This window comes from Poecilia formosa, unplaced genomic scaffold (assembly GCF_000485575.1).
Source record: "Poecilia formosa unplaced genomic scaffold, Poecilia_formosa-5.1.2 Scaffold175, whole genome shotgun sequence".
Taxonomy (NCBI): domain Eukaryota; kingdom Metazoa; phylum Chordata; class Actinopteri; order Cyprinodontiformes; family Poeciliidae; genus Poecilia; species Poecilia formosa.
Window position 1 is genome coordinate 62,146 of NW_006800114.1, and position 22,521 is coordinate 84,666.

A 22,521-nucleotide genomic window follows, 5' to 3' on the forward strand; every position below is an offset into this window, starting at 1 on the left:
TCTCAGTTTGAGTGAAGATTTTAACCTGTTTCTGATGTAAAAGTATATAAGACAATTGTTTTTTCAGCGATGTCTGACTCTCGGATTAATCTTCCTTTTGATTGTTTGGGACGCATATCTTGAGTCCTTTACTGCATCAACAATGAAACGATCTTTACATGGATTATCATCAATAAAAAGGTTGAATTTTCCATGTCTTGTGATCTTACACGTTGACAAACACACCTTGAGCTCCTCGACTGCCTTGCGCAGCTCCTCGGGTGTCTTGTATGTGAAGTCTCTCTCCAGATAGTCTTCCTCGGCCTGGTTTATCCATTCTTGCATTTCCTGCATCTCCTTCCTCAACGCCATGGTCTTGTCAAGGCCCCCTTTCAAGGCTGACTTCTTTGCATAGGCCTACACAGAGAAGGGAAGTGAATGCAAACTGGATGGCAGAAATTTGAAGACGACTTTGTGTGTGGTGGTGGTTGTTGTTGCGTACCTGTTTGCATACATTCTCCCACTGCATGTTCAGTTCATCCAGTTCTTTCTGGATGTGGATGGCAAAGGGTGGTTCTGCTTCTTTCTTGAGGTACAGACCCACTTCGTTGATTCCGTTCACGCTGGGTTGGATGGTGTGGATATCATTCACCAGAGCCTGGTCAAGGTACAGCGCGCAAAGAACAGGAATCTATGGACTGAGACAGTTTGATCCAAATATCGTGCCTGGACACTTGTTTTCTTACTGTGCACTGCTCTAACTGTTTCTCCAGAGCCTCAGAGTCTCCCAGAGCGGGCCACTCCTCGTTCAGAAACACATCCACATCTGCCATCCACTTTTTCAGAGTCTTTACGTCATTCTAGCAGAGAGAAGTAGACAGGAAGTGAGAGCAGGACACACACATTGTTCGGTCTGCGCAAATCTTGAAAACACGATCCGTCTCTTGAGTCTCACCTCAAACTGCATCAGTTTGGCCATGAGCTCCTGGATTCTCTGGACGCTGTCTGTCAGAGTGGAGCCCAGTCGTCTCCAGCGGGCCATTATGGCGTCTATCTCTAGGCGATACCTTCAACACAAGAGAAACTTGTGTAGCCATCGCAGATTGTCAGTCAACCAAAGTGTCCCTTCAAAATTCAAGTCATTGAAGTCTTTGTGTTTCCCTAAACGTCACAATATGGATCTTAGTTGCCCACCTTTATTTATCATGTTGATTTTTTAGCTAAAGGTGCTTGAGACCGTCGTCTCTATGTTACCTTTACCCTTACAATGACATATGATCTTCCTTTGTCTTACTTTTGGCTGATGTCTGGTGGAGCTTTCTGAAAGACCTGCTCAACAGCTGAAGTCAGGTAGTCGATCTCGCCCTGGTGTTCAGCCAGGGCCGCCTGGAGAGCCTGAGAGGGAGGCAGAGATGGACGACGTGAGACCGAGAAGACAAAGAAATGAACAAGAAAGTAAGTTGTGAAGAGGCCTGTCTGTAGGAAGACATTTTGCTTTGTGGTGATAAACACACGGAGGGAAATCTGGGCCCAGTTTTGAGATGGTGTCAAACACACAGATACCTTAATGTGTAAAGAATTCGAGTCAGAGAGTTTTGGAAAAAGCGCGCCACATTACGTTCTTGGTAAAGTACAATTTCTAGTGTCTGCACTACAAAACTGAGAAATTTAGTTACTTTAATTTTTCTCAGCTTGCATTATGGAACTATTTGAAATCCCTCCCCAAATGATTTTGCCTGAAATGTAGAGAACTTAGACACATGCTTGCATTTCCATGAGGTAATTTTATATTATGTGGTTCAGACATAAAGAATTTACTCAACCATTAATTCACCATCAAAAATGTTATGTAAAAACATCTGTGAAATACGCTAATTGCCCAAAGTATTGGGTCACTTGTCTTTTTATTTAATATGGCCTAGGTCCACCCTTTGCAGCTACAACAGTTTTAACTCTTCTTGGAATGTAGTCTGCAATGCTTAGGAGTATATTTTTAGAAGATTTTAACCATTTGTCCATGAAAATCACCAAACACATTTTGTGCACTGGCGTTCAGTCATGTTGGAGCTAAAGAGGAACATCTCCAAACCGTTCTCAAAGAGCATCCGATTGATTTTCTCGACCTTTTGTTGTCTCATGAAATCTGTCAAACAGGTATTTCCGATCATTTCCTTGTTGTATTTACAGATTCCCTCTCTTCAGTGAAAACTGTTCCTCAGTCACATCATTCTTGTCAGATAAATTCACTGTACTGCCTCACAGTTCCCCACTGCTTTTAATGATTGGATGCTGGTTTCAACTCGGGTGTTGAGAAGCTCACTTCTACGTTTACCTGCACAGACAATTTGGTCACTATGGCTCCAGTCGAGTCTAATCGCAACAATCCATTTGTGCACTGAGTCGCGATTGTAGTTGAGCTGAGCGAAAATGGAAAATAACGACATGTTCCTCTAGGGATTTTAAAAAGAACTGCTGATTAAATTATCAAAACGCTTTAAAGAATAAAAAGTCAAACGATCTCTCTAATCTTGCCTTATTAAACATCCAGAGGCCTCAGAGTCTCTTCAATGTTTTAAACTCTGTTTTTAAAGAGGTTTTCCGCTGTGTTGGGTCAAATGTTCTGTCGCTGATAAACGTCTCTGAATGCAGGCTGCCTTTAAACAAGCTGAGGTGCTGATCCTCAATGGGGCCGTTTCCAAGGTTATGGAGGAAAATGATTTCATTCAGGTTGAAACATTTTTTTGGACAATAATTGAAATTCTCAAAGGTTCCAGTCTGTTTTTAAATGCTATCAAATCACTAAAACAGCTGCTAACTGGAAACTCTGCTCTGTTTAACACCATAGATCTCAGACTCCTCCTGTCATAGTCTGAACCACGTGGAAACAACAAAAGCATGTGGAGTTCCACAAGGCTCCATTTTAGGCCCTGTGTCATTTTCATCATGCATGTCGCCTTTGGGTTCAAGTTTTATTAGACATAACTACTGCATTGCCAGTTATTTCAGATCTATTGACCCATAAGGATGGGAGGTGGTAATTCATGTTTGTTTTGTCTGGATGAATTAAAATCTCCTTCACTTTAATTAATTTAAAACAGAAGCAGAGGGGATCCCCAACTACCTTACTGAAGGTAAAAAGGAAGTCTAACCTGAAACTAGTAATAAAATGGTTGGTAAAATTACACAGTAGTGTGGAAAAGCACACTAGATGATAAACTACAGCAAGAGTCTGCTATTCCTTTACTTCCTTTTCAAGATTTAGTTGGAAGGCTGTAAACTAACCTTTGGCTAACAGTTATCCCCAAACAGGCATTCTTCTGAAAAACCCAATTAGGAACTTTATCTTATTCCTGAAGGAACTTTTTGGTCCTTATGACCCGTAGAAAGCCGTGTCCTGAGCTGCAGAGCATTTTTTTTTTCAAATAGACTGTGGCCTGGCTGAGTTTTTTGAGGATTCTAGTGTTCACTTTTAACAATCAAAAAATTGTCTAAGAGCCACATGTTCACCTGATATGATCCAGAGATTAATTTTTTTAAACTAAGTTCTTGAAAAATCTTCATCAGCATCACAATGCAGAGCTTCAGTTTGTCCCAGACATATTTAAGCATCACCACAAAATCAAATCGGATAACATCTCTCATAAAGTTATGTCACGCAGTTCAATAATCCCGTTTCACACGAGCGGAATATTTTGTGAACGTCATGTCTCCAGTCAATTTCTTTTCTCTAACCGAGTTCGCATTGTGAAATTCATTTGTACTGAACAACAGGGGGAAACTATCTGCAGATTTAATGAACATCAACTCAAAGTCGTTCATCCCCTCTTTCTGTTTACATCCCTGCACTGCAAAAAAGAAAAAAAGAAAATTTCTTGTGAAAGTGGATGCTGTTGAGTCTAATGAGTGAATTATGGAAGTGATAAGTGGAAGTGGATTCACTGTGTCATAATCCATCTGGATCATGCTTTCACTTATCTCAGCTGGCGTCTTTAATCTATGTTTTCTTTAAAAAAAAAAAAAAAGGGTGTGGGAATAAAAATAAGAACCCCTACCTGAGGAAAAGCCTCATTTATTTCCCATATAATGAGAGCTATAGGCTACAAGAGGAGAAACAGTTGGACTGAATAAATAAAAGCTTATCAGCATGCAGGATGAATCCCTAATTATTATCTGCTACTCTAATTAAGCTCAGGCTACAGTAAAAGGCTGCCATCAAATTTAGCCGACACACACACACGCACACACTCCATGCACACTTGCAGCTACAATGTAATCTTCACTTCATTTGAAATATAAAAAAAATCAATGCGACTAATATGAAAAATGTATCCTTTTGAAAGCAAATATAGATTATTGTTATGTGTTGGGTCACAAAATGTTCTTTCGTGCATGAAAATTGGGATTGTAATGACTTTCTCACCCCTGTGTGAACGTGTGTGTGCGTGTGTGTGTGTTTCTAGGTAGATATAGAGATAAACCAAGACAGCAACTTGCTCCAGTGGGATTTTGCTCATCTGCCTCCTGTAATTACAGGGTTGTGGATAGAAACACACACACACACACACGCACGCACGCACGCACACACACACACCCTAGTTAAAAAGCCAGCCTTATAAAGGGTGTTTTTGTTTGATTTTTTACTTTATTTTGTAGAGCCTGAACAAAACATTGGAGAAATTATAGTTAAGAGGTTTGTGTTCATTTCTGATGCATCACTCAAGTAAATACTAAAAAAATTACTTTTTGATTCCAACAAAGTCTTCAGGTCCAAACAAGGTCAGTGGTTTTACCAAAAGAAGGGCCTAAGCAAAACAACAGCATGCACACACACACACACACACACGCACATGCACACGCACACACACACATAATTCCCCTCTCCCAGGTACGCATAATGAACGGTGTGTGAATCCGGACAACTGTTTGCATTGTAAGTAGATTTATTTTTCTATTTTCTTTTTGACTGATAAAATACAAACTCAAAACAAGAAACAAATTTCATAAGATGATTTCTGTTTTTGTCTCAAAGATGGTGTTTGGGCTTCACAAACACACAAGTTCTGACTTAAATTGCGTGACTCTGTCAGGTTTTGTGTCGAGGCTGACGTAGTTTTCATGCTGCGATAAAAATCCAGATTTTTTTCTACAAGAGTGGATGGAAAATTGCACAAAAAAAAATGCTTCTTTATGCAAATTTTTATAGCTACAAATAATGAAAATTAAAAACATATAAAATACAGAAATATGTTTCTATATTTCCACTATTTTACAGTTTAAATTAAAATGTGCTTAAAGGAATTAGATCAAATAACAAATAAAAAAAAATCCACAAATTTTTTGATAAAACGTGTAGCCTGACAGATGAGTTTTTTGGGTTTTTTTCGGCCATATTCATGAAGAAGATGACAACAGGAAGTAGTTAGAAGATTATTTTTAATGACTTATCAAGTGAACAATCATATTCATCTGTGATTTTAACTGCGTTTCTTCTTTGATGGAAACTTTAAATTCCAAAATTATTTTTTTTCCTTCTACATTAGCGGAATACTGTCAAAGTTTTGCGAACATTTGTCATGGAATTAATGCAGCAAACCACTAAACCTCGTTGGTACAAAAACGGGCTATTCAGAAAGTTTCATCCAAGTATTTTAATTATGAGACAAGAGAGAAAACAGCAACTTCTTTTTAGTAGTTAAAAGAATAATTTGGAGGAAAATAAAAAATCCATCACCCCTAACAACCGCCATAATGAACTTACAGGTAACGTCCTGTTGTGTCAGATGCACACAGTTTCCTCCCAAGGTCGGAGGCTTAAACCAAACTTTCAGCTAATGATGCATGGTCGCCATGCTCTCCTCTGCCTGCTACTTTCAAGTGCAACAGGAAGCATCTTTTTACACGCTGGCTGCCTTGGTTGTTTGCCATCACTGCTGGCGATAAAATGTTACTACTTATAGTAAAAAAAGCGATTACAGGCTTCCACAGTCTGGCAGAAACATCAACCCCATGTTGGGTTTTTTTTAGGGATGGGAAATGGACATAAACGGCCCTACTGTCATCATTATCATTATTATTCAGTCATATAGATTAATCAGCTCATCACCTGAAGGTAAATGAATAAAAATTTTACATTTTAATTGAAAAACAAACCAAATGTAAGGTGATTAATTTAACAAACTCAAAAAAATATGATGTAATTTCAGGTATTCTGATCATAAAAAAATAATATATAATCCAGTGTATGGATGTGAGCTGAACAGACTACATTTACAATTTATAGTTTAAAAACATATTATTTTTATATTCTTAAAGATTTGACTCTCTGAAAAACAAACTAAAATAATCAAAGTTATATTTCTTTTCCAAAAAGAACTCCAGCTACAAAAGAGCCTCAGGTAAACAAGCATCTTGCTCTACTCAGGATCTTTGTTGAAGGATGAATTAAGACTGCGAGTTACAAAATGTATTAAATAAAAAAATGCAAAAAATAAATAAATAAATAGTTTACTGTGATTCTTTGGTGTTTGTTTTAGCTGCTCAACAACAAACAAACTGTTATTAAATCTGTATATTATTAAAGATCCAAAACATTAAAAAGGACTGTTGAGTTATTAAGAAAAAATATTTTTGGGGTTAGTAATTGTTTTTTATTTTGCTGGTCAAATTTTTACCACCCTTCACTTTATTTCAGTGGCCAAAAATGGCCCCCGAGCCACAGCTTTTACACCGGAAACGACAGGCTAACGCTAACTTGTTGATTATTCTGCTTGTAGCATGTTTTCTTTGCTTCTTCACATATTGTTTTGTGGTCAAAAAGGCAGAATTGTAAACGAAGCGCAGTAAACAATTTAAACCCACCACTTTGGCTAGCAGCATGACCAAATTTAAATGAATCTGACTAGCAGCGGATGGTAATTTAGACCCTGCTAACAGTACGCAACAGAATTTTTTGATAGGATCATAAATGATTCAGATATGTAAATAAAAAATAAAAAAAAGTCAGAATTCTGATAAAAGTTTAACTTTAAACTTTGGAAAAAGGAACTTTATTGCACTAAAACCCCCAAATTTATGTTTTTCATGATTCTGATGAACGTCTGTAAAGTTCTGAAGTGGAACATTAAGTCATGGGCACAATGGCTAGACAGAAATGTCTTCCTTATTATTTTCTTACTTTAATTTCAGTCATTACTAAAATGGCCGCATCAAAAAAGCTAATAATTTCCGGGGGTTTTTTTCATATTGTCCTGGTGTGTGCAGAGTACCTGAAGATCCTTGAGTCTCTGCTCCATAATGGGATACTCGGTAACAGCTGTTGATGGGATGGAAAGTTTGGCTTCGCACTGCTGTAACCATGCCAACAATGCAGATATGGTCTCTTTATATCGAGCTGGGGGCAAGCTTTCCAAAACTGAAGGCAGAAAAGAAGAGAGAGGCTGAAAAGGTAGTCAAAGCTTGTAGACAGAAAAGGCTCACGCAGTCTTCCATCTTCTGGGTGTTTTTAATCAAATGTTTGGCTGAAAATGGTTACAGGACAGAAGCAGATGCTACGTCTGTTTAAACTGCATCGAGTCGTTGCTGTCGAGAACATTTCAAGAGGCCACAAAGGACTCCTGCCCTTTTTATTGTTTCCCTTTGTCTCCAAAGGCAATCCGACAATAAGCCAATACAAACACAATCGGCCAATGAATCAGTTAGTTGATCAATCAAAACAGTCCCCCTTTGTTTCTCAACTATAGTTGCGTTTCCATTGACCATGTATTTGCAATTTGGCATTTTGAAAATCAATTTGCTCAAAGGAAAACTCGTTTTTCGGTAAAAAAAAAAACGTTTGGCCCTGGGATGTGGCTGTATCAGAACTGATGTATTTAGCTTCACATGGTCAACAACCGGATGTTGCCGCTGGCGCAAACCACCAAGAAGAAGATGACAGGAAGTGATAGGAGGATATTGACAAAGTTTTGCACAAACTTGTAATGGAAACGCAGCTGCTGACAACTATGTACCTGAGTTATTGATGACTAAAAGCACAGTTTCTACGGCACACCTGGAGCTGCAATTTGCTACAAGTTGCGGCTAACAACCATCTTTCCGTTCTCACCGAGCTGTAGCTGCCTCTCTCTGGCCCGCAGATCCTCCAGCACCTTGTGGTAGTGTTCTTTGAAGGCAGTGATGTCGGCATCCAGAAAGGCGGACGGGTCCTCCTCGCCTTCCTTTTCGTCTTTCAGTTCATTCAGACGCTTTTCCAGGAGGTCAACCTGTGGCTGGAGGGAGGACAGGCGAGCAATCTCCTCCTGGTGACAGCACAGAGGAAAGTGGAGGAGATTTAAGCCAAAAACCTGAACATTGTTGGATCTTGTAAAGTTCAGTATTTTAACTTTCAATGCCCAACAATATTAAATCCTTTAAACATCAATGGTCTAGAGGTGTAATAAGAGCTTGCACAGCTTAAAGATTTTGTTTTTTTAGTGAAGAAACCGCTATCTGGTTGCAACTGTCTACATCTGGTGAGCTACATATGCTACATTTAAGAACGCTAGATAAGAACATGAGCTTTAGCTTGACAAATCGTCACATTTATGTTTGAAGCATTTATTTTTGCTGTAGTAAAAGTAGCTTAAAACTGTTTTGATGAAGCCAACTAATAAACATTCCTTGTAGCGCAGCTGAAAAAGTTGTAGGCACTAAAAGAACTCCATAACTTGTAACCGTTAGCTGCTAACAATGTTACATTTATCTTCTGCTTTAGAAGTTTTTTAAGAGTACGAATCAGGACTGAACTGTATTCTAAACCACTTTTACAAGGTTTAGAAAATGTACCTACCACCTTTAAGAACTGTTTTCTGTGTTATAACATTAGGGCTGCAACTAATGATTATTCTAGTAATCAAGTATTCTGATGATTAATCGATTAATTGGATAAAAACATCAGGATATTCTGCAGATTTTTCATTTTATCACTTAAACTTTTTTCTTTTTACACAATATTAGAAATACATTTAAAGATGCAAATAAATAATTTAATCCAATTAAGAAAAAAAAAAATTTTACTGCCTAAAATTAAACAGCATTCTTTTAGTGAACGCTTGATCGGAGCCAATACAGTAATTTTTTTTTTAAAATATTAACTGATTAATAATTGGATGTCAAAAATAATGACTTTTCGGTAACACTTTATTTGAAGGGGGGTGAATAAGACTGTCATGACACTTTCATAAACATGACATAACACATGTCATGAACATCAATAAGCCTTCATGAATATTTATGACTGTTGTCATATAACGTCATTCGGTAAATTATGGCAACTTGACATTAACCAAGAAATCATTACCGATATAAATTTGTTATAAAAGTATTACTGATTGCACTTTAAAAATTATGTAACTTTATTTAAAGGTAAAGTTTAAACAGTAATGATTTCTTGGTTAATGTCAAGTTGTCATAACAAAGACATTTTAAATAATGTCAACTATGTATTAAAAGTGTCAAAATTTACGGAATGACCCTTTATGACAACAGTCATAAATATTCATGAAGGCTTATTCATGTTAATGACAGGTGTTATGTCATGTTTATGACAGTGTCATGACAGTCTTATTCACCCCCCTTCAAATAAAGTGTTACCGAATTTTCTTACTGTATTTGAACCAAGTGAAGGTAAAATTAGGCCATTAAATTGCTATAGGTAGAACATCTCAAATGCAAAATATAATTTATTTCTTTAAAATGGTTTTGGTTTAATTACTACTGGTGTTCTTTCAGCAAATTACCTTTTTTAAGTCTGTATACTCCAATTAATGATTAATCGGTTACTGAATTTGCTGACGATTATTTTAATAATCGATTCTTCACGATTAATCCGATTAATTGTTTCAGCTCTACAAGTGATTATCAACGTTTCGTCATTTTTTTTGGGTATTTTTACAGTAATATTCTGTGCACTGACACACTGCATCTATTAGAAGATCTCAATGTTGGAGGAAAAACAAGAATGAATAAACAAGTTAAAACAATAAACAAAACAAAAAAATATACAAATCAATATAAAAACAAATATCTGAGTTTAGCCAGTGCAGGTTGACATTTTGTGACACTACATGAGAACACTTCACTCCACTGTGATCAATAAAGCGACATGGGGTTGAGTGCAGCTTCCCTGTGCCTTGGTGAATCGAGTCATGAACATTATGAAACCCCTGAGCAGCTCAAATCTTGTATCCAGCAACAACAAACATCAATTCCTCTTGTAAAACTGCAGCAATCAGTATCCTCAGCTTACAAGCATCTAACAGTGTAATTAACAGGAAGGTGATTCAATACAGCGATAAAGAAATAAACACTCTTTCCCACCACGGTGCTGACATCAAATTTTAGTTTAATTATTCAAAACATAATCAAGCTGGTATGTAAAAAGTTCGTCTGCCTCCGCTGTCGATAAGGTTACACTTCTTGTAACTTTTGGCCATTAGACACACATTTCAGTTTGTATGGAGAGGAAAAACCTTCCACAAAAGAAAAGTCGATTCTTCTCAACATGATCTCTTCAGCCAGATGCTCTGATTTTTTTCCAAATTAGCTCTTCTATTTCGTAAAATACGAAATAAAAGAGCTAATATTTGTAATTTTAGCAGGTGGAGCTATGGGGAAGCTAACTTAACAAGCGTTTCTGCTTTTAAACACTGCTGTGGTTTTTCACACTGCAAAAACAAAAGAAAAGCCTTAGAGTACTTTTGGTCTACTGTAAATCTGTTAGTGCACTTGAAAAAAGGTAAAGTTAACTCCGAAGTAACTTTCCAGCAAGCGTGCCAAGAATCAGGATTTTTTTATTATTGACTATCGATTGGCAGATTATTTAATTTACAACATGGGAAAAATGTCTTATGAGTTAAATAATCTGCCAATGAAAGTAGCACTTTTTCTTTAATATTAAGGAATTATTGACTTGAAACAAACTCCTATATCTTGCTGGGAAGTTATTTGTAAGTTAGTTTGGCATTCGCAACAGGAACTAGACCAAAATTACTCAAGAGGATTTTGTGATTTTGCAATGCAGTTGTTCCAAAAGGATCTACAAAGCAGAAAAAAAAGTTTTCTAAGCCAAAGAGAATGAGTGGATAGTGAAGTACTTACAATATAAAGCTGTGACAAGGTGCATAGGGGGGTGGAGGGAATCAAACAAGTAAAAAAAGATAAAGGAACAAGAAAAAAAATGTAGGAAGTAGACAGAGAGATCGATAATGATGTTGTAGTGTGGGGTGAAATTAACATTGTAGTGTTTGGTGGCTGAAAAGCGTCTGAGTTGGACCCTCTTGTCGCCTCGCTCACCCGACATCGGTCCAGCTGCACTTTGAGAGGTTCTGGCTCCGACGCCGGAGGCGCCTGCACTTTGAGCCAGTTCTCACTGTTGTCCACTGCCTGCTCACACTGCTCGTACAAGCTGTAAAAGGCCAAAACCTGCAGCACAGAAAAAAAAACAAAAAAAAACACCATTTAGATAAAACTGACTTCTATTTCCATGTGTTTAACATAAACACTGCATCAAAGAAATTCACTTTTAATACTTTATTTTAATAATTTATTACTTTCAAGGTTTCCCCCAGAAAACCTGCAAAGCCCGGTGGTTGGGGTGAGGGCAGTCATTCCTCCAGCGGCCCGTCGTGTTTTTGAGTTTAAAAAATGTTTAAAGTTGACAGGAAATTTGAAAATATCGCTTGATAATTATGTGTTATTGGAAGATTAATATCTGAAAACCAACTATAAAACCTTAAAAAATGCAAACATATATATAATAAATCTTAAATAAATAAGCAATGCTAAGCCTGGTGGGTTCACAAGTAAAGCCTGGTGGCCCGCCAGGCTTATTATACACTGGGGGAAACCCTGACTTTGCGTGTAAAATGATTTCACAACCTAATAAAAACATTATTTCCATCATGTCCTAATTTGTCGTTGTTTGGTACCTTTGTTTGGTAGGCCAGCCATGTGAGCCGGTCGGCCAGCAGGATGCAGAATCCTGCCCAGCGCTGGTTCAGCTGCTCTGCTGCCTGAGCGATGTCATCGGCTCGGCTCCCCTCTGCAGGCGGTCGGGTGCAGGATTTAGGAATGTTTACATGGGAAAACTCACAACAGGACGGCATTATTATGGTAACCATTTACGTGACAATAAAAACTATTTATTAAGTTTTTTTTTTAGGTAACTGTATGACTGTGACTGTGTGTCACACCAATTTTAGCCCCACAAACACAAATAATGCTCTTGAAAAACATTCCCGTTTTTCTAATGTGCTTCTTAAACACCAGTCACATAGAGAAGTGTGATGTGAGATTTTCAGATTTATTGGTACTTATTAATACTTTCACTGAACAAACATTTGAGGAAACAGTAAAGACTATCAATCCTGACAATACGAACAGTTTTGCAGATTTTCAAACAGTTAATTGGAATTTACTGTGACAATGATAAATCAAAACTCTCACCAGGCAGACATTTATCACGATAAATGATAAACGATACAATACGCACCCACCTCTATGCCAAACTAATCAAAATTTCGCAGATGTATTGCTTTTTTTTTTGGAAGGAAAAAGATTTGTTTTTGGGAAGGAAAACAGCTTGGGGGAGGAGGGGAAAGACTTTTAAAAGTGTTATTCTGGCCTGGCAGACTGTTGGAATGAGAGGCGACTATAAATTGAGATCTCTGCTTTCAGGGACACCAACAATTACACAAGGACAGAGGTGAGGACACAAAAAAATCCATCTCTGTCCCCTCTCGCTGTGTGTTTCTCCGTCGGTGTTTCTATGGAGACGAGCGGGGAGGGTGGGACAGGTGGAGGCGTTGCCATGGGGACAGACGGGGCGGGTGTGCATGCCTGTGTGAGAGTGTGCGGGTACCCTGCTCGACGAGCGTCTGCGCCGTGCGCGTCGCTTCCTGGAGCTTCCTGTACTTCTCTGGCCGCTCTCGGTCTATGGCCTGTGGCAAACAGAGCGGAGGAGGAGAGAGACGAGCTCGACAGCAGAACAACAGAGAGATGCTGACTGGCTCAACATCAGAGCGGTGGCTGTAATTAATGGCGGAAAAGCTGGGTTCCAAAATTTCAGATTTCATCTTAGAAGCGCAGACTTCAATGTTTTTCTTGGCATTTCACAGGACGGACCGACACAGAGGACAAAGACCTGTCGTGATAACAAATTGTGCTATCCTAAGTATCTGTACCGTCACTAAGAAACTGTTTCACTCCTCAGGCATGATGGATGCTGAGCATTAAAAAAAGGAGGTATTAGCTGCTTTATCAGGATGCTTCTACATCGTCTTCAAACTGTGGATAGACACCAAGCGGCCATGTTTTTTACTTATCTATACCAGTTATTGTTGTTGTAACAGTTTTACATTCTAACACTCTGCTCTCCATAAAGTGCCAACTCACTTTGTGACAAAAGTAAAGTCTTTAAGATCTTCCATGAAGTATGGCTCCCCCCTGTTTCTGTGGCTGACAAGCGAAGGGAATGTGTGGCTATTCGGGACATTAGGTTTGCTAATTTGGGGCGCGGTTTTTATGAGGCGTTGTCAGATACCATCTGCATTCTTATCCGAGACCTGTTCACCGTCTTTAGTGTGTAAATCTGATCGAAATCAAACATCCAAGCTGAGGTCCAGTGTCCTCCATTTCTCACTTCTGAACTTCCCTAAAGATTTTCACCCTTCTTGTCGTTTCTGCTTCTATTTGTCTCTTATCTGGGTCGTTTTCTGTTTCGATTTAGAACTTTTAAAAGTATGTTTTATGCATAACTGATTAAACTAAACTGGGCAACACTTTACCAACACTTTTTAAACAGAGTTTGACACCGTCTTGTTGCATAATCACAGCTCCAGCAGTCCTTCCAGGCCCGACTGCTAAATGAGATGTAAAACCTCGTCCAGCCCCAGCTGGGTAATGCTTCCCCAGCAGCTCAGATCTCAGCAGAATCTAACGCTGTGGGGGATTATTCTCACATTGAGCACTAAACTGTTCTTTTTTTTTTTTGTTTTTACCTGGACTTTGTCATGCAGCTCCTGAATGCTGCCGTCTTTGCGTGACACGGAGAATTCGGGGCTCTGCAGGATGGCCTCGCCGCGGGTCATGTAGCTGTGCACCTCTGTGAAGTCCACATCAAACCTGATGGCACGACGCATGCGGGAGAAGGACAAAAACGGAAATCAGATGTTCAGTTTGCTGGAAATGCCGCTTCAGTGTGAAGCGCTAAACGGTTTGGAGTTTATATGAACTATTCCATTTTACAGCTTTAAAAACAGGAGATTTCTGGAATCTAGACGCAATTGTGGAACTAAGATAGAAGCTGTTTTAACAGGCGGACAGGAACTGGGTGAAGATGGTTCCATCATGGCTCAACTGAGAGCATCAGACTCTCAGGTGTTGGGTCAGTAGGAGTCAGACATGCAGATTCAGGATTATCCTGGTTTAACGCTGCGCCATGACGGCTCCTCTATCGCTTTTTATCTTCTCCCCCTTGGTGCCAACAATTCTCTTAAAGGGGCAGTATTGTGTGTTTTCCAGTCAGGTTAACTTCAGTTGTTAAAAAAAAAAATGCTATAAATATAAATATATAACAAATATTAGGAATGCACGACATTGGATTTTTGGGTGCTATCCAATATGCCGATTTACCAAAACTCATTCGGTTGATAACCGATACCAATACCGATATTTTATTCCTAAACTTACTTACTTAAACTATATGGCTTTCTTTACTGTGGAATTAAAATAATGCGTTATCTTTGTCAATTTGATCTGCTGCCAAATGCAAAATGCTAAAAAAGGAGACTGAAAACGATGTAACGCTTTCAACTTGCAATATGTTTAAATTTATTCATGAAATTTGCTCTCTCTATGACAATGACAATGCTCAAACAAATTTCACAATCCTTTACATCAGTGAGTTATTTTGATGGAGTGGCCGTTGTCCGATATTAAATTGCACAGCTAATCTCGGCCGATACCGATACCATGCCGATAATATCGTGCATCCCTATCAAATATGGCTGGAAACAAGTTTGAAGAAAACGAATGGGAATGCAACAGACTATACGCTACAAAGCAGAAATACATATGAGTTGATTTTTATTTAGGGGCAACATAGTAAAGGGGGATGAATACCTTATTATCTACTCGTTACTTTCTAATACTGGACCAGATCTGACTATATTCACCTACCTGCTGAGATAGGAGAGCAGAAAAGGATGCATGAAACTGAACACGTCACATAAAGTTAGAAAATGTCTTGCAGATAATCACTGCTGGACGACTGGAGACTGGACACACACTCACCTTTTCCTGAGCTCAGAATCCACCACCACTTGTCTCTTCTTCTGAGGCGGCGGCGACTCTCGAGTTTGGCGCAAAGCCGACACCTTCTCCCTGGTGGTCACCTTGGTAACAGTCGCTGTGACCGACTGGGTGGCCTCAGACTGCTTGGTCGTGCCGACAGCCGAGGAAAGCTGGAGGAGAAATTTGAATTTATTTGGACAAACAAGCCAGGCGGCGGTGGTTTTAGTTGAACCTGAAGCTGCAGGTGTGAATGTGGGGAAAAGGGTGAACCTGTTCTGCATCAGGGTGAGGAAAACAAGGCCAGGTGAAGAAACGGGAAAGATCTAATTCCCTGCATTTGTGTCTTTGTGTGTATGTTTGTTTCGCCAAGGCACGGCCTAATGAGCTTTTAACGTTGAGTACAATTACTGAAACATCCATGCTGCCATGGAAACTGAGGTGTTCACAGCCAGGTGTCGACCCGAAGAGGTCAATACGCTAATCATCTGACTGATTATAATGGACAAGTGATTAAAAAAAGAGGAAAGGATGGAGCAAGGGAAGGAAGGAAAGTGCTGCTGCTGGGCAGACAGGAAGAAGTGATGGATTTGTCAGCCTCAGGCTTCTGTAGCACGTTTTGACTTAACCTTGCAGTTAGCTGCTTCCTGTGTCACCGATGTTTATTAGAAGAAAACAAAATCAGAGAAGGTGTAAATAAAAGGGAAAATGTGTTTTCTATGCAGGTAAGAGGAATGCTGAATGGACTGCAGCCAATTTGTTCTTATTGTACTTTTGTGCTTTCAACCTCTGTTATTGAACATACTGGATTAAAAAGTGATGGCGGCCTTTGAGAAATGTCAAAATAATGGCCATACTGTCAAAAAACGACAAACTAAACAGGATCTTTTAGAAACTATAGTTACCCTTACTTAGAAATTGTAAATTGATGCTGTTGTGTAAAATGCAAAAATAAATTCTTTGCTTCTTTGTGTAATAATAAATCAACCAATACAAAGTTTGACCAACCTACCTGGGAGATGTTCAACTCCAGATTTTGGACCAGTCGGTCCCATCGCTGAGCAAAGCTGTCCAGTCTGGCCTCCAGTTTGGAGGCGACCTCTTTGTTCTTGACACTGAACAACAGATCCTGGCTCATAGAGCACAGCTTATCCATGGTGGGAAGCTTGGCGTCTAGTTCTCCCTTCAGCGTCTGATAATAAACATGAAAACATTTGATACCGCCCGTCTGGGAGGTATTTGTTCTGTTTAGGGACAGGGTGTGAAAAACTCACAGACAGACGGCGCAAACAGGCCGCTATCTCTGCCTGGTCTTTGAGGTTGAAGGTCTTGGTGGAGCGAACCAGCTCCTCCTTTTGAGTCAGCCAGGAGTCAAACAAACACTGTCAACACAGAAATTAGGCCAAGATCAGTTAGGGCGTTAAATAAGGCAAAGCACAACAGCAGATAGGAAGAGTACGAAGAATTAAAGAAATAAAGACAAGCTGACCGGTTCTGAGAAAAAACAACTGAAGCAGAACGTGATTTCAGAGAATTGGCTGAAAATAAAAAGTTTAAAAAGGCTCAGTCAAAGTCAAATCTTTAAATACATCTTTGCTAATTATTGAATAAAACGAGGTTCATTTTCATTCTTTAAGTGCAAATAAATCCCTTTGCTTTCAAGAGATGAAAAACATAATATAATGTGATTTCTAAACATAGAACTTAATTGGAGTTTAATGGTATGTCCTCATTTTTTACATCAACCTGCCATTTTATTAAGGGGTTAATGAACAGAAAAAATTATTACACTGAGGCACATTTCACTTTAAATGATAAAAATGAGTCACTGGGGCAGAAAACAAAGTCAATTAAGCAAGCAGTACCAATGCAAATCTATTTTTTGAGTTTTAATTAACTCTGACTTGTTAATCACATTTAATCCGACGCTGTGATCTTAGACGTTGCAATTATTACTTACAAAACATGAGCAAATCAGATATCTTAACCCACTTAATTAAATTTTGTTTTATTTTCTTCACAAAGTCTGCTCTTGCCAGAAGATGATGCATATTAACCATGAAAGGTTTGGTCATTCCAGGCCTATTCAGTTTGGGATTGGTACATGATTGCAGCACCGCATGCAGAAATGGTTGGACTTGCTGTGATCGCTCTGTGGAAACGCAATTCATGCACATTTTTAAGCAACACTCTTACACACCAAAAGCTGAACAGACACTAGTGGTTTGAATAATAATACAAAAAACCTCGATAATAACAATTTAGAATCTTCCTTACAAATATATTAACTTTTCCACATTAGTGGTCGTCAGTTTACAACCACATGTATATATGCTGTTGTGCTCCTAAATCCCTATAGTATTTTTCAGACTAGTTGTAGAAAGGAAAACAAACAAACAAACAAAACACTCTCAGTTAAATCCTAAACAAATCTATGCTTCTTTTGCATTTCTACTCGTAGGTTACACTATGAAATTTTTTGTGGCTGAGAAGTTCTTCTCATTTCATTTTGGGAGATGGTTTTGCTATTTTACAAAAATATCAGTGGGGCTGATGGCCAGTCAGCTCACTGTTCAACATGACTGTGTTTATTAACTTGTAGAGCTAGCAAGTGTAGTTTGCTAGCTCTACATGTGCTAGCAAACTAGCTACACTTGACAGCTCTACAGCTAGCAGTAGCATGATAATTAAAGAAAAACATTACTGCAAGTGTGAACACTCATGATTAAAGCTGTGTACTTGTATCTACATGTGTTTTGGCATCAGTGGCAAGGACTTCAGTTAGATACTTGAGTTTATATCCAACATTAACATTATACATTTCTTTTAAATAACTGTATAAGCAGCTAATACAGTTATATGAAAGAAATTAGAATATTTTTGAAAAGTTCATTTATTTGAGTAGCTCAATTCACTAAAAGACACACATCATATAGATTCATTTTCAAGCTTTTTCTGCTTACTAATGGAAATATTTATGGTTGGAATATCATATCAGTCCAACAAAAAACATTTTAAATACAGAAATGTGAACTTAATGAGAAGTATGTTTAAAACTTGCTTTATGGTTATGATTTTCAAAATGTACTTTCAATTTGACAAAGCAAGCTTCGTCTAAACGTGTTCTAATTTATTAGATGTGTCTGTACATTCATCATGGACGTACATTTCAAAGTAACTGAACTTCAACTGGTTTACTTATTTTTTTAGTTTGAAATTATGTGATATTCTATCAAATAAGTAATTACATTATAAATACACTCTGTGTGTCTTCATTCTGGGATATTTTTTTGATTTGTAAAGAGCAGAAATAGTCAAACATCAGGCCCCTCTGTACAAATTCAAACTCACACCATTTTATTACACACCTTACACCTTATTGTGTTGGCAATGTGAATTTATCTAAATAGCACAGAACAGATGTTAACCATAGGACTGTACTTTTCAACAAGTTTGACTTCTCTTTGAAAGTCAGTAAAAATTAGAGATTGGAGTTTGATTTGTTTGACTGATTCTCATTAAACAGAGTAATAAAAAGAAAACATTGCCTCAATGATGATGTCACAGCTGTTACATACACCTGTGGTCCTACCTGTTCGTTAGTGAAGTGCTGCCATTTCAACAGAATCTCCTGAAGCAGAATCCAGCGCTCTTCTGTCCATCTGCAAATCGCTGCCCAGCGGTCACCGAGAACCTGCACACACACAAACACAAACACAAACACAAACACACACACGCAGACATCTTCGATCAGAGTGTATATTTGGAATAAAATTCTCTTTGAGATATTTTCCCCCAGGCAGAGTAAAATTTTCATCATGTTGCCTCAAAAGGTAATTGGTTCACACTTTTGACATGCCAGATGAGTTTTTTTTTTTTTTAAGTTGTCAGAAATGCCGTTTGATTTTTGTTTCTTGCTCCTCTAAAGTTTATATTGAGCGCAGGGGGATAAGAAACAAACACAAAAAAACACTGGTTCTAACATGATGCCATTTTTTCTGCTCTTTTGTCACTTAAAATGTTACAAAACTGGTACTCAACTTTTATTATCCCACTTCAAAAGAAAATGGCATTTTTTGTTTCTATCCAGCTGTCGGAAGTTAGAGAATTTATTTCTAGATTTGTCAAACAGGCATTTAAACATAACGCAGATTGTACAACTATTGATAATGTCTGTAGTTTATTTGAAGTACAAATTTCAACAATAAAGAAGTTCAAAGTGCTTACATGATTGATAAAGCAAACAAACAAACAAATAAAAAAAAAAACAGTTGAAAAATGAAGTAATGAAAAGTTTGTTTCTATATTAGTGGAGCATAAAAACTGAATGCTGCTCCTCCATGTTTGGTTCTGACTGTAAGGACGCAAAACAAACAAGAAGATTTAAGTACGCTTGGTTGAGTTTGTCGAGATCTTATTGGGGCATTAGTCATTTAATCCTGGAAATGCTCTTCCCATGATAGAAGGCTGACTTTGTTACTGTCTTTATGTGTCTGTGAAGGTTCAGGTCCATCACTACACTTAAATTTAAGTATAGACTTATGGTATCAAAAACTACTTCACCACAAATTCATGTCCCAGTCTTGAAGCTTTGTGATTGTACTCCAACAAACAAAAGAAACAAAAACAAGATGCAACAAAACAAAAATAATTTCTCTGTGAGTCAACAGTGCTGCAACAATAACCCATTTAATAAATCTGACAGCAACCGGCTTGAAGAAGCCAAGCCTGAACAAAGACGGCCATCTGTGTGACGATGCTTCAGCCCCGGCATCGGGCTTCAATTATAGCAGCAGCAACAAACTGATGTGAAAATTAATGGCTGGAGTTGTAGCATAATCCTGTCTTATTCTTTGCGCTGTGCAGGATATGGCAAGGCGCTGAAGTGGCACATCGGTGTCGAAAATGAACATAGACAACAATGTTCATTACTCCAGTCTGCAATCTTGCTGGCAATGTCTATTTAGAAATATTTTCTACTAAGTTTACTTTTTGTAAAAAACAAAAAAACAGCCAACAAAATGCAGCTGGTAAGTCCCGTTTACTCGCCTGGAGTTTGCTCTCCAAGGCGGCAGTCGCGCTGTCTCCAGTGTTCTCGTCGACAACCACCACCATGTGGGTCAGAGAATTCACCCTGACCTGCTCCAGCTCCAGGTCCTCCTGGAGGAGCTGCAAAACAGACAAAAACATACACATGGAAAATGGAATACAACGTTTTGCAAAGCTACATTTTTCATCTGAGAAGAGTTACAGAGCTGTGAATGTATTTTGCGCCTTTAAAAGTTTTCCACTATTCTGCGATGCTGACGCAGCTGAATGTTTCAGATGATCAAACAAAATGTCATTAGCAGACAAAAACAAACCTGTCATGCTAAGCACCGGGATGCCTCAGGGCTGTGTGTTTAGTCTCTTGCTGTTCCCGCTGCTAACACATAACTTTCCATCTGCACATGAGTGAAATCTTATTAAATTTGCAGACGGGAATGATGCATTTATGCACAGGGCGGAACTTAAAACAGCAAGCAGCCTAGAGCAGAAACAACAATCCGGTATGATAGTTATATGACAAACAGGAAATAATTATTGATTTTTAGGGGTAAGAAGTTGAACCAACAACCCTGAAGATCAGCAGGCATAAATAACTTTAATAGCTCTTAACTTGATTTATTTTCAAAAGCTGCAACAAATTTGTTTGGTTTATGTTACATCCTGACTTTAGTTTGCCTCTTATATCTACCTAAGATGCTGAATTAGATGTTTAGGTAAGGCAAAACAAAATCCTTTAATGATCCTTCTGTCAACAAGTAAATCTTACTTAGATTCACAACCTGAAGCTACAGATCATTGTGTTGCGCTAAGCACTAAATTTAATATCTAATGACATTGAGTAATTGTCCTTTTCAACTTGGCTGCTATTATTTCACAATTAGTATGCCGAGAACACTTCATCCTTTGATAAAAAAAATAAAATATGGAGAAATGTATATTAAGTGATAGTTTAACACCAACCGCTTCTACACACAGAAGGCTAATTTGAAGCGTAGGTTTCAAAAGGCATGTGCAAGCGCCAGATAAATCCATTTAACACAGCTGGAGAGCTCAGCCTCACACTGCGATTAGAGCGGAGATGATGGGACTTTTTTTAAAAAGCACGGCCGCGTTTAACAAAGTGAAAATACGAGCAGCCGAGAGCCCCTGCTGGAGCGGTTCTGAACCCTAAAAATCACAGTCAAATTAAAAAGCAAACAGAGTTCTGTGATGAAAAAATAATTTGGTCAACCATTTGATCTTTGAATTGGAGTAGAGCCGAGAAAAACGAGGTAGGTAACGCAGAAGAAAGGCGAGGAGTGAAACAGTCCAGCCTTACTGCTCTTTACTGGAATAAACAAAGTGGACAGCAGTGAGGTGCTGCTGTTCAAAATATACAGGCGCAGTATTCTGCAGATGTGTTGTCACTGCTATGCAGCATGAATACCACCATGCCTGGTCTCCAAGTGTTGGATAATTATTCACTCAGGCTCCCTGTGTCTGTAATATTCCTTACATTTGTTTTTTGTTCAGCCTAACAGAGAAGGTCAGGAAGTCATTAAGAAATTACAACCAAATAGTTTTGATGCCAGAAGCCAGAAACCTTGTTCCTGGGACGGAAATATTATCCACCAGCACTACGGACTACATGTCCATGCCTGTTATTAATAGAAATATAAGAATATTTCCTAATATCTTACAATATCTTTAAGTCGGATGCATTTCTCAAGCTCATAATCAACAGTCAGCAGCTTTATTAAAGCTGCAGTACACACTTTTATCTAAATATTTAATTTGCCCAAACTGTCACTGTTGGGATTTATTTCAACATATTTCTCTGAACATTTACATATATGTGTTTATGTGTGTGTGTGTGTGTGTGTGTGTGCGTTTGTTTGTAATACCTTGTGGGGACGATTTTCCTGACATATACTACGTTGTGGGGACCAATTGCTCCTTGTGGGGACCGGAGCCTGCTCCCTGACCCTGTTTTTGGGTCAGGGGTCAGATTTAGGGCTAAGGTATGAATTGAGTTTTGGTTAGGGTTAGGTATGTGATGGTTAGGGTTAGGAAAAGGGCAAAGGTAAGGTTTAGGCTGTAGAAATAAATGGAAGCCAATGGAAAGTCCCCACAAAGATAGCAACACAAACATGTGTGTGTGTGTGTGTGTGTGTGTGTGTGTGTGTGTGT

General features: G+C 38.4%; 1 protein-coding gene across 2 annotated transcripts in view; it reads right to left on the reverse strand.

Annotated features, from left to right (window-relative positions):
• LOC103147219 (dystrophin) overlaps window positions 1–22,521 on the reverse strand; it is a 183,035-nt gene that overhangs the window by 48,545 nt on the left and 111,969 nt on the right. For both annotated transcript variants that reach the window (XM_016678201.1, XM_016678200.1), the window contains exons 15-32: window positions 20,353–20,472; window positions 18,896–18,997; window positions 16,578–16,685; window positions 16,316–16,495; window positions 15,307–15,476; window positions 15,193–15,228; window positions 14,013–14,136; window positions 12,875–12,953; window positions 11,943–12,055; window positions 11,308–11,436; window positions 11,113–11,121; window positions 8,081–8,273; window positions 7,245–7,390; window positions 1,274–1,374; window positions 935–1,046; window positions 726–839; window positions 482–637; window positions 226–396 (exon numbers count right to left, since the gene is read on the reverse strand). In XM_016678201.1, coding sequence (XP_016533687.1) covers window positions 226–396; window positions 482–637; window positions 726–839; window positions 935–1,046; window positions 1,274–1,374; window positions 7,245–7,390; window positions 8,081–8,273; window positions 11,113–11,121; window positions 11,308–11,436; window positions 11,943–12,055; window positions 12,875–12,953; window positions 14,013–14,136; window positions 15,193–15,228; window positions 15,307–15,476; window positions 16,316–16,495; window positions 16,578–16,685; window positions 18,896–18,997; window positions 20,353–20,472 — 2,163 coding nt within the window. The remainder of the gene's footprint in view (window positions 1–225; window positions 397–481; window positions 638–725; window positions 840–934; window positions 1,047–1,273; window positions 1,375–7,244; window positions 7,391–8,080; window positions 8,274–11,112; window positions 11,122–11,307; window positions 11,437–11,942; window positions 12,056–12,874; window positions 12,954–14,012; window positions 14,137–15,192; window positions 15,229–15,306; window positions 15,477–16,315; window positions 16,496–16,577; window positions 16,686–18,895; window positions 18,998–20,352; window positions 20,473–22,521) is intronic.